Source organism: Lutjanus erythropterus, chromosome 19 (assembly GCF_056507025.1).
Source record: "Lutjanus erythropterus isolate fLutEry1 chromosome 19, fLutEry1.hap2, whole genome shotgun sequence".
NCBI classification, from domain to species: domain Eukaryota; kingdom Metazoa; phylum Chordata; class Actinopteri; order Lutjaniformes; family Lutjanidae; genus Lutjanus; species Lutjanus erythropterus.
This window is the reverse complement of record NC_139335.1, coordinates 32737254-32752306: the sequence shown is the minus strand read 5'-3', so window position 1 is coordinate 32752306 and position 15053 is coordinate 32737254. Positions and strand designations below refer to the sequence as shown.

Here is a 15053-nt window from a genome sequence, read left to right as displayed (position 1 = left end):
TAATATACACGCAGCTGCTTTAACACTGATTATTTCTAATATGTCTAATTGTGCAAAGTGTTTCAGTGTCAACTGCTTCTGTTAAAATGGGACCACACTTCTGTTAAATCTCTGTCATATTCTTCTGACCAAAACCTCCTGCTGAATGTCACTGATGAGGAGTTTTATTTTATCCATCCATGTTTCTGTTCAAAATTCTGTATCCACTGTGTGAAAAACAAATATATTCTGAAAAAAATCAAATTGTGTAATTGTCTTGAGTGTAAAAATGACATAAATCATGTCACCTTCTTGTCTCCAATCCAAGCAGCTGTTTATTCAGTGATACTTTTGAATAACTTGTTCCTTTAGTTACTTTAAAAGTAATCACAGTGATAGTAAACATGTAGCTAGATAAGATACTTGGAGCAACGAAAACACTGTAACACAACAACACACAGCTCCACTGAATGAAGCAAACAGGTTACTGCAACCACTTTTTGTCAAAAATGTAATAGAAATAACTTTTGAACAATGTACTGTTACATTGTTAGAATATTATTCAGTTACAATAACTGGTGTTAGAAATATACTTAAGTGAAAGTACAAAGTATCACAAAAACTACTCAGAGTATGAGTTACTTTTTAACCATAAAAATGTTGCTGAGTAAGCTTAAGGTTTCCTGAGCAAACAACTGCTTAATCATTAATAATTTATAAGATACAAAATGTTTTTTCCCCTTATTTTCTTTTCTCTGTTTTTTGTCTTTTTTTTTTTCTAATTTTAAGTCAAAGTTTAATTGTCCTTCTTCAACAAATGTCTGCCAGACAAAAGAATCTCAAATGAAGTGAAGATTACTGCCATGACTATTGATTAAATATCCATGAATACATTTTAATTGGTTAAATTCTTAACAGCAATTAATTGATAAATAATTAACCATTAGCGTTCTTACTCCAATTGCGTGCTGCTGCAGCATGTTGTTTTGTTTTCCACCCATATATCATGGTTTTCATTGGCCCTTGATCAGATCACCTTATTGGCTACAAAAATGCAGATGAAAGGTTTGGACATTAATTCAAATTATACATATATTACATCTTGTAATGCATACTTGGGTACAAGTAAAGGTACAGACTTGAAAATGTACTCATAAAAGTATACAAGTACCCCCAAAAAGTACTTACTTGCAGTATTTTGAGTATTTGTAGTTAGTTACTTCCACCCCTGCTTCTGAAGCACAATAAATTGCTCATAAATCTGCAATTATCACTATAAGTACATACTCGAGGACTGCAGTCTGGAACTTAAACTAAAAATTAGCATTTCCATCCAATGCCAACATTAAGATTTTACACAGAAAACATGAATACGTTGTTATGGATTAAACCGAACATTATATTAAGTAGTTAAAAGTTCCACTACAACATCTAGGTCTACGACCAACTACAAACTCTGATTCCAAAAAAGTTGGGACGTTGTGTAAATAAAAACAGAAGTGAGTGATACATGTTGTTTAAAGTCCCAGTGCTGTTGTACTCTATAACAGCACTCATGGAGTGTCTCTCATCCAATCAAATGACTTGGTTGAAACTAACTGTTGTGTAATTGTTTTTTTTTCTTCTCAGATTGACATCAATGTCATAAATGTTATGAGTGATGAGGAATGAGGACAGTATATCTTGAGATATGAGGGCCAATGTTTTGATGATATTCAACATGCTCCCCATGTTCTTACAGTAGACAGTATGTAATATTACATGGGGGTGTTATTCAATAAAAGATATTGGTCTATTGATATATGACAGCCCTGAAATTTTACAAAACGATGTGATTATCAAAATGTGCTCCCCATGATCTTACAGGACACAAAAAATACGGACTTTGCTATTGATTTGTACTGTAGAATTATTTTCTGGTTGTTTCTTGTGAGCACAAGAAATTTACCTTGTGAATATGAGACTTTTTTTTCCTATGTCCCTTTAGGGCAGGGGTCTGCAACCTGTGGCTGCAGAGACACAATTTATTACTTTTTGTAGAGCATTGTATATTGTTTAAAATATAACTGGAAGTAGCCTTTTAGTTTGGGAATGACTGATCTAAAGGATCCTTGGCTGAAGTAAAATAACCTCTGCTTTACACAACCTGGATAACTGGACTTAAATGAAGAGACTGATGGGATATCTGTACAGTATTTGATTATATGTAATAATGTATAATGTACAGTGAGCAGGTCATTATTGTTTTATTATTTATGTGACAAAATATTAATTTTAAAATGATTTTATAGCTTTATTTCACAATAGTGACCTATTCACTGTACATTATCATGCTTATTACATGGTTATGTGCCAAAAGAATCAAAAAATTTGACACAAAATATTAATTTTAAAATGGTTTTAGTTATTTAACAATGATTTTATTGTGCCTCAAGAGTCTTGAGAACAGTCTGTTATACATAGCAACGATCTGCAAATAAATGACAGAAAAAACAGAAAAAATACAAGAAAAACAACAACAACAATAACAACAGCAGCAGCAACAACAACAACAACAATAATAATAACAATATTATTATTATTATTATTATTATTATTATTATAGAGTAGAAATAACAGACCTTAGAATGTTATAAATGACCAATCAGAATCGAGTATTCAACAATGCCATGTAACAAAAGTATTATCATAAAGAACTGTCAAAAGGAACATTAATAAGAAACAGTAGAGGGCAGCAACACGCCAGTGTAGCGTTTGTTCTGCCTAAAGCAAAGAAGAAGAAGGGGCCGCAGGAAAAGTTTCCTACCGGTGCTATTTCGCTGTTGCACACATTTGGAAAGTGCTGCGCCAGGAATACTCCACAAACCTCACAGTTTTACAGGTGAAACAACTAATTACCAAACTCTACATTGACAGGTACAGTTAGTATATGAGCAGAGCAGCGCATGGTGCTCCTATAGAGACAACTGAGAGACATTTTCTGTCAAACTCGCTGTAGTTGTGTCCTGCATCATGTGCTACATGTCCACTGACTGCAGTTAGCTTTGCTTGCTAACTTACACATAGACACACACTCACACACCACAGCACAGACACAGCTGAGCAGTCAGTGGCAAATGCTCACAACTACTGAGGCAGACAGCAGAAAGTTAGAGACGGAAACACTCGAAAACAAAATTTGAGTTGTCAGCTTAAAGTTTAAAGTCGGGAGACAAGTGACAGTGTGGCTGAATGTAATGTAGCTAAGCTTGGTTCAGCAAGAGTGTTTGAAGTGTTTAAGTTAGCCAGCTACAGTTTGGACTCGGCTTTATATGTTGTTGCACAAAGAAATGGCAGATTGTACAATTAAACATTTAAATGACTTGAACCTTTAGGACATTTGTCAGTAACTACATAATGTTACTTGGTGGAGGGTCATGTGGTCACTGCTGGGTAGAAACTAATTAAAATAGTGAAAAACATAAAGTACAACTTGATAAATGTTGACATATTAGAAACTGTATGTCTCAGCTAAGTAGAGCTGCAACATTTAATTGATTATAAAAATTAATCGCCAACTATTTTGATCATTTATTAATCAGTTTGAGTCATTTTTTAAAATTCTCAGATTTCAGCTTCTTAAATTTGAATATTTTCTGGTTTCTTTACTCTTCTCTGATAGTAAACTGAATATCTTTGAGTTGTGGACAAAACAAGACACATGTTCACCATTTTCTGACATTTTATGGACAAAACAACTGATTGCCTAATTGAGAAAATGATCTACAGATTAAACAATAATGAAGGATGTTATATTGGACTTTGGCAAACACTGATCAATGTTTCTCACCATTTTGTGAAATTTTGTGAAATTTTATGGACCAAACAACTAATTGAATAGTTGAGAAAATGCTTGACAGATAAATCAATAATGAAAATAATTATTGAAAACCAAGAAAGACTTGAAAACTAGGTCCTAACATGTGGAGCACATGGACGTCACAGACCTTTGAGGACATCATCTTGAGCTTTGATCAACATTTTTCACCATTTTCTTCGTATTATGTGGGCTTTTTTTGTATAACTTTATACCATTGTGTTGTTTCCCACCACAGGATCGCAGATGCAAACTACCTTTAAGATGTAATCTGGTCAGAAAATGGTGATGTTGATAAATATTTCTGAAAGTGAAAGATGTTGTCTTCAAATGTCTTTCTGCATACACAACCCAGGGATATTTAGTTTACTGTCACAGTCAGGAGAAATGGTAAATAAATTACACATTATTATACATTCTTAATGGCAATGACTGATTAGTCATTCACTTTCCTAATCCTGATATTTATGTTTTACTTTTAGGTGTTTAAGATTTCAGGGGCTTTTGATGGGGTTGGAAGTCAAAATACTAAACTGCAGAACAAATTCTTATTCTTCAATTTCTACTTTTTTCAGTGAAAGACAAGAGTTTCCTTCATTGTAAAAGGTCACACTTGCATTCCTTAATTTTGTTCTTAGTTTCCCCAACCTTTCCAGTTTCCCCTGTCATGTTTTTAATTTCAACACAGTTAATAGTTCAGTTTCAAGACTTGAAGGAAATTTGGGGATGCTACAAGAAAATGGTGAAGTGTATCTATTTCATGGTGAACTGTTCCTTATCCTGTACAGTGTCTGTTACGTTGCAGGTGAAATCAGCTGTGATGGCCAAGCTCCAGGGCTTCGAGTTCTGGAAGAAGACCCTGAAAGAAGCACGCTTTGTAGTCGCACCCATGGTGGACCAGAGTGAGCTGGCTTGGCGCCTGCTGAGCCGCCGGCACGGTGCTCAGCTCTGCTACACCCCCATGCTGCACGCTCAGGTGTTTGTGCGTGACGCCAACTACAGAAGAGAAAACCTCTACAATGAGGTGTGTGAAGAGGACAGACCTCTCATCACACAGGTGAGCATCCACACTTTACACATTGTTCATGATGGGAGACTGTTGTGTAATTCACACTACATGGGAACATTGTTCCTCCTGAAATGCATATAAATCACAGTGTTGCATTCCCTGTGTGTCCCAGTTCTGTGCCAATGATCCAGAGGTGTTCCTCCAGGCGGCTCTGCTGGCTCAGGACTACTGTGATGCTATTGATCTAAACTTGGGTTGTCCACAGATGATCGCAAAGAGAGGTACACACAGTAGTTCTACAGAGATGAATCTCAGAAGTAGGGATGCCCCCACTAATCGGCTGCTGAACATTATGGACCAATACTGACCGAGACTAAAAACATGCAGTTAGGATTTATGCTTTGTCTGTGTATCAAAACATCTGTTCAAAACTCTCACACAGCCTGTGCACTATAATTCAAGAGTTCACCCAAAAATAATAATTCAGTAATTATCTACTCACTGTCATGCTGATTGAAGGCCAGGTTTAGTTTTTTAGTCCACAAAACACTGCTGGAAACAGTGTTGCAGAATCTCCCAAACAATGAAAGTGAATGGTGACCAGTTTTCAAACAGAAAAAATCGTAAAATACCTCCATACTGCTCATCTGGTGTTATCTAAGTCTCCTAAAGCCCCGACATGCCAAAATGACTTCTCATTTACACCATGTTTGTAGCCTAAATCTTCACTGTAGATCCTTAGCTTGGAGCTACGTTCACTGTGTGTGGTGTGACAGGGTTCATGCCCGACTGAACGACATGTCGGGAGCAGAGGAGACTGACGCTGATTGGCTGCACCATTTTTGGTGGGGGCACACATGGACAACTTGAAGCCTGGCAAGATGGATTCTTGCGAATCCACAACATTTCAGTGGACAAAAACCTTTCTTTTTTTAACAAAGCTTTTATTGTGAAACCTTTACAGCAACATCTTATCAGCAAAACTCACAGATTTGCAACTCTATTCATTCATGGGCTCTTATTATGTTCCAGTCTGACTTATAAACAAATCAGTAAAACTGCTATACCGGCTGCTTTAATAAAACAAAAGACGATCATCACTGACGATGGTTAATTGGTATCAGCAGCAAAAAGGGGGCATCCCTGACTTTAGTAACTCCCAGTGGTTGTATCAGAAAAGACACCAAGCTTGTAGATGACAGCGTGAAAGGAAAACTAAACTGTCTTGATGTTTGTTTCTTAGGGCACTATGGAGTTTTCCTACAAGATGAATGGGAGCTGTTAGAGAAAATGGGTGAGTCTGTGTTCAATTACTGCAGGACTCTGGATCATCTCTGACAAAATGTGCATCAGTGTAGTGCCACTTGAGCACTCAGCTTTTATTATCTTGTGTTTTACAAATCAACACAGTTTTACCATGTCAAAAATGTAACTCTTCCCTCTTATTTGACAGTCAGGTTAGCCAATGAAAAGCTCTCGGTGCCCATCACATGTAAGATCCGTGTGTTCAAGGAGGTGGAAAAGACGGTCTGCTATGCTCAGATGCTGGAGAAGGCTGGATGTCAGGTATGATCACTGTGATTGTAATAAGAATCCACTGCTTCTCTGTGCTGTGCTCAGTGTTAAACCAAACAGAGACTGAACAACTGTCCTTTAAAAATTTAAAATACTGAGCTTATTTTTAATTTCAGCAAACGTTACATAATTGGCATAGTCAAATCTCTTCCCAGCTGTTGACAGTGCATGGCAGAACCAAAGACCAGAAAGGAGCCATGACAGGCATCGCTAGCTGGGAGCACATCAAGGCAGTACAGTGAGTGAATCCTTCTCATGTACTGTATGTCACCTGGAACATAAACATTTGTCCAGCTCTTCCAGAGGTCACAAGCTAATCGTTTAAAGCTCCTTTACCTTATATTTTTCATAGTAAAAGAAAAATTTGATATTAAACCAAAATGAAATGTCAACATTTGACTCATCCTTGAAAACAACATCTTTCCAATAACATTTGGTGTGTTTTTGCTGCAGGAAGGCAGTAAATATTCCAGTGTTTGCAAATGGCAACATTCAGCACCTGAGTGATGTGGAGCGCTGCATTCAGGAGACGGGAGTGCAGGGAGTTATGAGTGCAGGTGAAATGTCTCATTTTGTAGTTGTGAGGTTTTCGTTCATTCTTTCCTTGATATACATGGTATGGAAACTGATTTCTGTGCGCATCATTGTATTCTTCTTAGAGGGGAACCTCCACAACCCAGCACTGTTCGAGGGACACAGTCCCCCAGTGTGGGAGATGGCTGAGGAATATCTAGAGGTGGTGAAGCAGCATCCCCCCTGCACTCTGTCCTACGTACGAGCCCACCTCTTCAAGCTGTGGCACCACACGTATGTTTCTGTGTTTGTATGTGTTATCAGGTGTGAACACTGACCTTGTCAGGATCAGTAGTCTTCATGGGGACCAGAGCCTGGTTATAATGAAGCAAAGCATCATATCTTAGGTCCTGGTTAAGGTTTGGGGTTCAGATGTGAATTGAGGTTATGTTTAGGGTTAGGAGATCCACAGTGAATGGAAGTCAATGCAATGTCATGTCTAACAACAGAGTTCTGACAGGTGCTGGAAATCCTTGAAAATGCTTGAATTTTAATGTAGTGTTTTCAAGGTTTGATAGGTTTGTGGATTTTGGGATAACATGCTCGAAACTTCTTGAAATTGTATTTTTTTTATTTTCTCTGTACTACTGTACAGAACAACAGTCTCTGACAGTTTTATCTTGTTACTCGAACTTGACTGACACACAAAACGCCAAAATGCCTTTGACCAAACTTTCACATATTCCACCTCAGGCTGTAAATGACAAAGAAATGTCTGGACAATTCAGATGGACAAATGGAGCCAACACAGCATTGCAGAGTAGTACAGTATTTTTTTTTTCTTAAAAATGACTCCAGACAGTAAATAATTTCCTTTAATTTGTTTATAGCACAGTAACATCTGATTTTGAGAATGTAAATATAATATTCATAAAAATAAAAACATTGTCTTATATTTGGACCAAATATACATACTGATATAGTCCAACCAAAACGTGTGTGTGTGTGTGTGTGTATGTATGTATGTGTGTGTGTGTGTGTGTGTGTGTGTGTGTGTGTGTGTGTGTGTGTGTGTGTGTGTGTGTGTGTGTGTGTGTGTGTGTTTGTGTATGAAGGCTACAGATTCACCAGGACCTGAGGGAGGACTTGGCCAAGGTGAAGACCCTTGAGGGTTTGGCCGATGTCAGCAAACAGCTGAGGCTGCGCTGCCAGGTAACAGCAAACAACAGCTTTAAAGATGCACAGCTGGGGAAATATACCCTTTTAAGACCGCAACTGTAGAAACTGTACTCAAAAAAACAAAAGCAGGCCCTTCCTCTCTTAATAATTACCACTCCATTTCAAAAGTACCTTTCCCTAACAAAGGTTTTAGAGAAGCTGGTGCTAAAACAAACAAACAGCTTTTGTTGAACATTTTCAGTCTGGCCTCAGATGGAACCAGAGCACAGAGACAGCTCTCATCAAACACTCTCATGGAAGACCTCAGATTGAATGCCAATGATGGAAACATATCTTTTAGATGGTCCTGTCTGTGTGTGTTTGTTTGTTTGTTTGTTTGTTTGTTTGTTTGTTTGTAGGAGGAGATAGCTAAAGGAAAGGATGTTGAAGAGAAGGAGAGCGGCCTGCCGTTCCCCCACTGGATCTGCCAGCCGTACGTCAGACCACCGTGAGTCACCAAACTTGGTTTTTATTTTTCACTGTATAATCCTGAAGCGTTTGCATAAGACTGACATAACACCGTCATAACCGTAATGAGACACAACACATGGCATTTGTAAGTGAGGGTCATTTGGTCAAGTATTTAACTTTTAATGCAGTGTTAGAGTACAGACTGAGTGTCCTCTGAAGGGTCTTTCATAGTTTGTTGTCTTATATACAAAAATAACAGCTACTGATCTCATGACTAGGTTGATTTAATCAGTCATTCCTCCAGGTGTTAACAGTGTGTCAAGTCAAATCATCACATCATAGCTTCTTAGTACCTCCTTAGTCACTACATAGTAAAAACAAAATATTAATAACTGATAGTGACTAGTTATTTACCAACTCCTCATCTGAATCACTTTCATTAGATTGCTTTCCAGGGGCCCAATCTGACATATAACTCTGGTTCACTATAATTTCTTAGTTCAAGTAGTATTTTAATATACTATAGTGGTGTTTTTTGTTCTCCAGCTATCCTGGCTATCCCTCTATACAGAAGGACTTTGATACAAGTAAACACCCATGGACAAAAATTTTAAATTTAGCAATACCAGGAACAATCAGAACAGGAATAAATATATGGAGGATCATTGCATCCCAGGGGCCAGGCTGGTCACTTAAAGGCCATGTAAAGATAAAAGGGAGCTGAATACGTGGAAACACTGAGAACTACAGTATGTAGTACTGAGTTGTGGAGTCAGACTGTTAAACTTTTGGTTACGATTTCTGTTTTCAGGATTCTTTGGGTGGAGCTAAAACAGGCCTCAGTGACGTGTCAGAGACATGGTCCCCTAACACTATATAACAACCCCACCTCACCCTCCCCTCACTAGGCGTGGGAATCTCTGGGTACCCTTCAATTCTGATTCAGAGGGCTACAATTCGATGATATAAACAATTCTCAGTCCATTTTGTTGCATCAAAATTTGAAGCTTTTCAGCCATGGGGACATTTTTTATTTATCTGCAGCTGCTCACATTCAGCCATCCTCACCAACACTCAATAAATGGTCTAGTTTAGAAGTGAACATGATGCACATGATACATTTAAGGGGAGGGATCTTTTTGTCTCATTTGATTCAGAATCTATTTTTGACTGAATAAATAGAAAAGGGCACAGTTTTCAGTGTGTTACCCCGGTTTCCCTGAAATACAATATGAAACCTAACTGGCAGTTTAATGGTGGTGTTATGAACAGTTTGTCTCCAGCCATGGAGAGCAGTCTCTCTGCTGCACCGTCAGCTCTGAGGAAACACGTCGCTGTCCCACATGCAGAGCAGGTCCAGAGTTTCTGAGTTGAACAGACTGAGCAGAGAGTTGTTTTCTTCACCACAGAGTAGGTGCTCTGGTGCGTGTGTGTTGCGAACAAAATTATTTAAATACACTAAATCTAAACATGATTGCAACCGCTGCCTTTTTAGAAGATGAAGTGCATCTCCCTTTTAACTGCTGATAATTCTAGCATGTCCACGCTGTAAACTGTCCGGGTGCTGCCACCTTTGTCAACATCGTGTTAATTAACATTTAGAAAATTGATTTTTGATATTTATGAATTGATACAGATTCTTCCACAAATTTTATAACCTCAATGTGTAGCCAAATTTTCCCCATGGTATTGAAACTGGTATCACATATCAATATTTTATAGAGTTCAGTATAGTACCTTGAGAAGAGAAATTCCAGCATCATGACAACACTAATTTCTAGCGCTAACTACCCAAGACCTCAGCTGTGATTGACACCAATGAAGAATCCTGAGCACCAGTCTAAAGTGAAAATTTCTACTGACTGTGCTTTACAGACCAAAGGAGCCGGTCGCCAACGGCAACAGCCAGGGGTCAGAAGTGAAGAAGACGGTGTGTCAGAAGAGAGCACTGGAGGACTCAGATGGAACAGGTGACACACTCTCCAAAAACAAGCTGAAGAAGAGATCCCGAAACCCCAACAAGAACTTCTGCCCCGAGCAGAAACGTGAGTCCCACCTGACGCTGTCAGCTCACTCTGCTGACCTCCTCGTTTGAAACATTCAAGTAGAACGCCGCTAAAATCTGACGCTGTCCCTCCTCTCTCCTCCCACAGCCAAGTACATCAAATGTGAGCAGTGTGGGAACCCAAAGGTAATTGATTGATGATTGATTAATGGTGACAAGATGAGTCCAAATAGGGTTGAGTGGTTAAGCACATGTATCCATCAACAGGGTTGGGAAGATAACTTTGAAATGTATTCCAGTTATTTACTAATTGCTGTTCAGTTGATTACTTTAAGTTACTTTTGGATTACCTCAGTATAAAATATGGTGAAACTGTTAAGCCTAATATAGTGTTTTTAGAGCTGCAAACAAATGATTATTCTCATCATTGATTAGTACGTTGATTATTTTCTCAATTAATTTGTCAGTTGTTTGATTTATGAAATGTCTGAATGAAATGTTGATCAAAGCTCAAGATGACGTCCTCAAATGTCTTGTTTTGTCCAAAACTCAAAGATATTAAGTTTACTATCAGAACCACATTTTTAGAAAATGCATCTGTAATTTCTGATTACATCTTTTATCTGTAACTGTAATGGAATACAGTTACCTTTTTTCCTATCAATAGTGCATAATCCCATTTCATATAATCCATTACTTCCCAAGGCTGTGCATCAGTCAGTTATCATCACTGATCCACACTCGCTCAAGGAGATGTCATGTCATGTGTGTTTCCTCCTGCTTTGTTCTTCACATTGTTTCATTTTGCCCTGCAGGGAAATAAATGTGTCTTCAATCTGTGTCGAGGCTGTTGTAAGAAGAAGGCCTTCAAAGAAGTAGCAGACTGTCCAAGTCAGTACACACACACACACACACACACACACACACACACACACACACACACACACACACACACACACACACACACACACACACACACCATTTTAGCTGTTTATACACTGTAAAAAAAACTACTTACTGCAATAGAGATTTGAGTTTTGAGACCAGCTCAAACTCTTAAATTCTGAAATACGCTAAAAATCATTTTGCTAACCTATAATATTTAATTGAGATAATTTACTTTTCCTCTTTAGATAAACTTGAATCTGTGAATTTTGGAAACTCAAAATAGTAAAAGAATTGTATTTCAAAAATTGGTCACAGTGAACCTTATTTGTAATTATTTGGGTGCCTGAAAAATTAAGTGGTTTTGATTGAAAATATTAAGGGACATGTGGCTGCAGCAGGGTTGCAGCACATAGCAAAAAAAGAGAGCTCTAACTTCTGTATTTGCTGCAGGCCTGCTGCAGCCACAATGTGCTGCATTCACATCTGCTGTGAATACACACAATCGGCTACTGTGCTAATGAACGTATTTTAGCTGCTTTGGATGCTGCACAGCAGACGTACAGCAGTTGTGCTGCACATGTGCTGCATGCAGTGTAAAATGACTTTGTCTTTTGTACACACAAACTCATTATTTTCAGTTGAGACAAGCAACAAGATAAGCGGAGGTAAAATGAAGAGACTGAAAATGAATGTTTCAAAAACACTGCAGCTGTGGCTCAAACAGGAATTATTGGAAGTGCAAATCAGGAGGAGTTCAGGAGCTGTGTGAATGACACTGAACTAAGCACACATGTTGCCTACTTGAGAAGCACAAATGAAGTGTCCACAACACTTGTACTTACAACAAACTGTGCAAAACAGTACAGTGGTACTTGGCGAGCTCAGTATTTTTGGAAGTGGTATGTGGTGCAAAAAGTTTGACAAACACTGCTCTATACCAAAAGCTTGGGCGGTCTCCTTTTTTTCACATCTTCATACCCTCTTGACATTTTTACAAGGGTCTACAGGATTAAGCAGTATTTGTGCAAAACTTGTGTAGAACAACTTAACTACACTTTACTCCACTGTACTGAATACTCCCACAACATAGGTGGAGCTGGTCATCGTAGTGGTCGATGCATAGATACAGCCTTAATTCCCTGACAAACTCAAACCTGGGCTGCGTTTCTCAGTTTTGATGTACCTTAGTGTTCCATGAAGGTTTCTAAGGTATACCTTAGCAAAGGAAGTTCTCGTCCTACGATTGTTTCCCAGACTGTTCTTTAAGGAAGAGGTACATCATAAGCTGTAAGCTGTCTTTTGCCGTGGTGCACACATTGATTGATCACTTGTAAAGGCTCATAAATGATGTTTTAATCTAAAAAGTGTTGCCAAAATTATTTTACCTCTATCTAATATTACAGCAAAGGAAACTCTGACTACTGAAGATCATCTTCTTCATCTATTTAAGAGTGCAGACTAGAGCTCCGGTAAATGCTTAAAAAATATTATATAATATATATATATATATATATAATTGAGTATGAATCGGGACATATAAGCCACAATCAGAGACTTTGTGAAAGGCCAGAATAAATGGGTGAATAATTTTGTTCTCGTACAAACAAAAGGTCTAATACAAGTCACATCTCTCAGTGTCAGGATACCTGACGACCTGTCCATTTCTCACTGTTGTGAAATCAACAGAAAGAACACCACCTCAGGATATATCTGCTCAGAACCTGGGATGTCTGCTGAGCATCAGTTTTTATGTTGCTAGTTTTAATGGTTCAAAACCTTCCAAGCACATGCTTTTTGCCGCAACATCTGATCGGCCCTTAATTGGTTAATCAATAATGAAAATAATCTGTGTTGTTTGGTTGACAGGCCACGGGCTGAGGTTCAAGACAAAGGCGGAGAAGCAGAAAGCCGAGGAGGACGGGAGGAAGGAGGGTTCTGCGGCAGAGACGGAGAGAAGCAGCAGCTCTCCTCAGCCTCTGCCGGATCCAAGTCCAGAACTACAGGAGCAGGCTGAGCCCCAGCTGCCACTATGAGCTGGACTGTGGTTACCTCTACATGCACAAAGCTCACGCAGACCAGTTCACACTCGCAGCACCTTCCAATCATCTCCATATCAGGAATTAAAGTAGGTTGACACAACATTTCGGCCATCTTAGTCTCCATCAAGGCTCATGTGTGCATGCAGAGGTAGCCAGCGATCAGTCAGGACACACAGCTGCTACAAAACCTCAACATCAAGTGTTCTCCAGCAAAGAGACTGATCTGATGAAATCTGGATGGACACTTATCAGCAGACCAAAATCATTAGGAAACAAAACTATTTTTTTATTTCATGTTTCCAGCTTTTTGATTATCCTGTCATCTCTTCTTTTTGGTGGGAAGTCAGTTTAATTCTGTCACCTTTTTTATTTTTAAAACAAAGATTTTATGAGGATAAGTTTGAGTGTTATTTTATCCAAAGTTGTTGCTGAGCCACCAAAGTAAACAGACTCAGCAAGTGTCAGATTCATGGAGAAAACAGCTTGTCCTTACAGGTTTTTAAGGTCATAAACATGATTACATTTTCAACTCCCGTAGTTAACCTATTTATTTTTGGTAAAGGTTTGCTTGTAGTGTATTGACTGATGTATGTGCCTTTTGACAAGAAGTACCACTGCCTATCCAGATATGAACTTGAGCTCATGAGGGGAAAAAAAGGGAGAAGAAGACTTGCTCAGCGACTACACAATCCAAAAGAAATCTATTTAAAGGTGCTACCTGTATAATTGTGTATACAGTGTAAAAAGAGACACCGTGACATTTTGGGAAAAGAGTTTTTTTTTTTTTTTTTTTTACACCTAGATAAATAAGCTGTATATCAGATTCATCTCTGTAGGTCTTCAGCCTTGCTGAGTTCAAAGATTAGAAACTAGCCAACAAAAGAAAACAAGCAGACATTTTGTTACAGGTGACTTCTGCATGTGTCGCTGACTCATTTGCTTGCTAACAAGACGCAACATATCAAGAAAGAACACAGTGGGGACATTTCTTTTTTTTTGCCTTTGATGCAGGCTAGCTGTTCCCTGTGATTCTAACCTTTTTGCTAAGCTAGCTCTAAAAATGTCCAGATTAACAACTAAATCCACAAACTGTTCACTGATATTGTTCCTCCTGTCATCTAACTTTAAGGCCCCTGAAAACTTTTTCAAGGAGTTTTTAACTGATAATGAAACAGCCTCAGTTTAATAGCGATGCCTCTTCATGACCTACATAAGCAAACAAGACCATCCGCAAGAGGTTTGACTATTTTTGTGGAGTCGATTCTAAATTCTGCCACCAGGTCAAAATCACGGGCCTGTGTTTACATTTTTCAAGACAAAGTTACAGTGAGTGATATGTTAGCCAGTTAAAAAGAAGCAGGAGATTTTCATTTAGATAAATGTATTTTTGACATAGTCTTTTACAGTTATGGTGGTGGAAACACTACAGTGCTCCAAAATCAACAAAATTGAAAAGCATCTTGTAGTAGCTTTAAATATTTCTCTGACATTAGATATTATTATTATTAGCTATAATTTGTTACAAACTAAATAACTCATCCACTCAGATAATCGATATGA

At 38.3% G+C, this 15053-nt stretch overlaps 1 protein-coding gene across 2 annotated transcripts; it reads left to right on the top strand.

Annotated features, from left to right (window-relative positions):
- The first annotated feature begins 2746 nt into the window (after positions 1-2746).
- Positions 2747-14022, top strand: dus1l (dihydrouridine synthase 1-like (S. cerevisiae)). Of its 2 annotated transcripts, none has more exons than XM_084745146.1 (14): positions 2747-2860; positions 4641-4892; positions 5017-5125; positions 6088-6138; positions 6298-6410; positions 6575-6657; positions 6873-6976; positions 7079-7226; positions 8048-8144; positions 8510-8598; positions 10437-10606; positions 10715-10752; positions 11382-11457; positions 13321-14022. In XM_084745146.1, the coding sequence occupies exons 2-14, from the start codon at positions 4656-4658 to the stop codon at positions 13485-13487; spliced, it is 1482 nt and encodes a 493-aa protein (XP_084601272.1). In that variant the 5' UTR covers positions 2747-2860; positions 4641-4655; the 3' UTR covers positions 13488-14022. The 2 variants fall into 2 exon arrangements, with proteins under 2 accessions (XP_084601272.1, XP_084601274.1); XM_084745148.1 differs by having other exon boundaries at positions 2776-2860; positions 4624-4892.
- The last annotated feature ends 1031 nt before the right edge of the window (positions 14023-15053 follow it).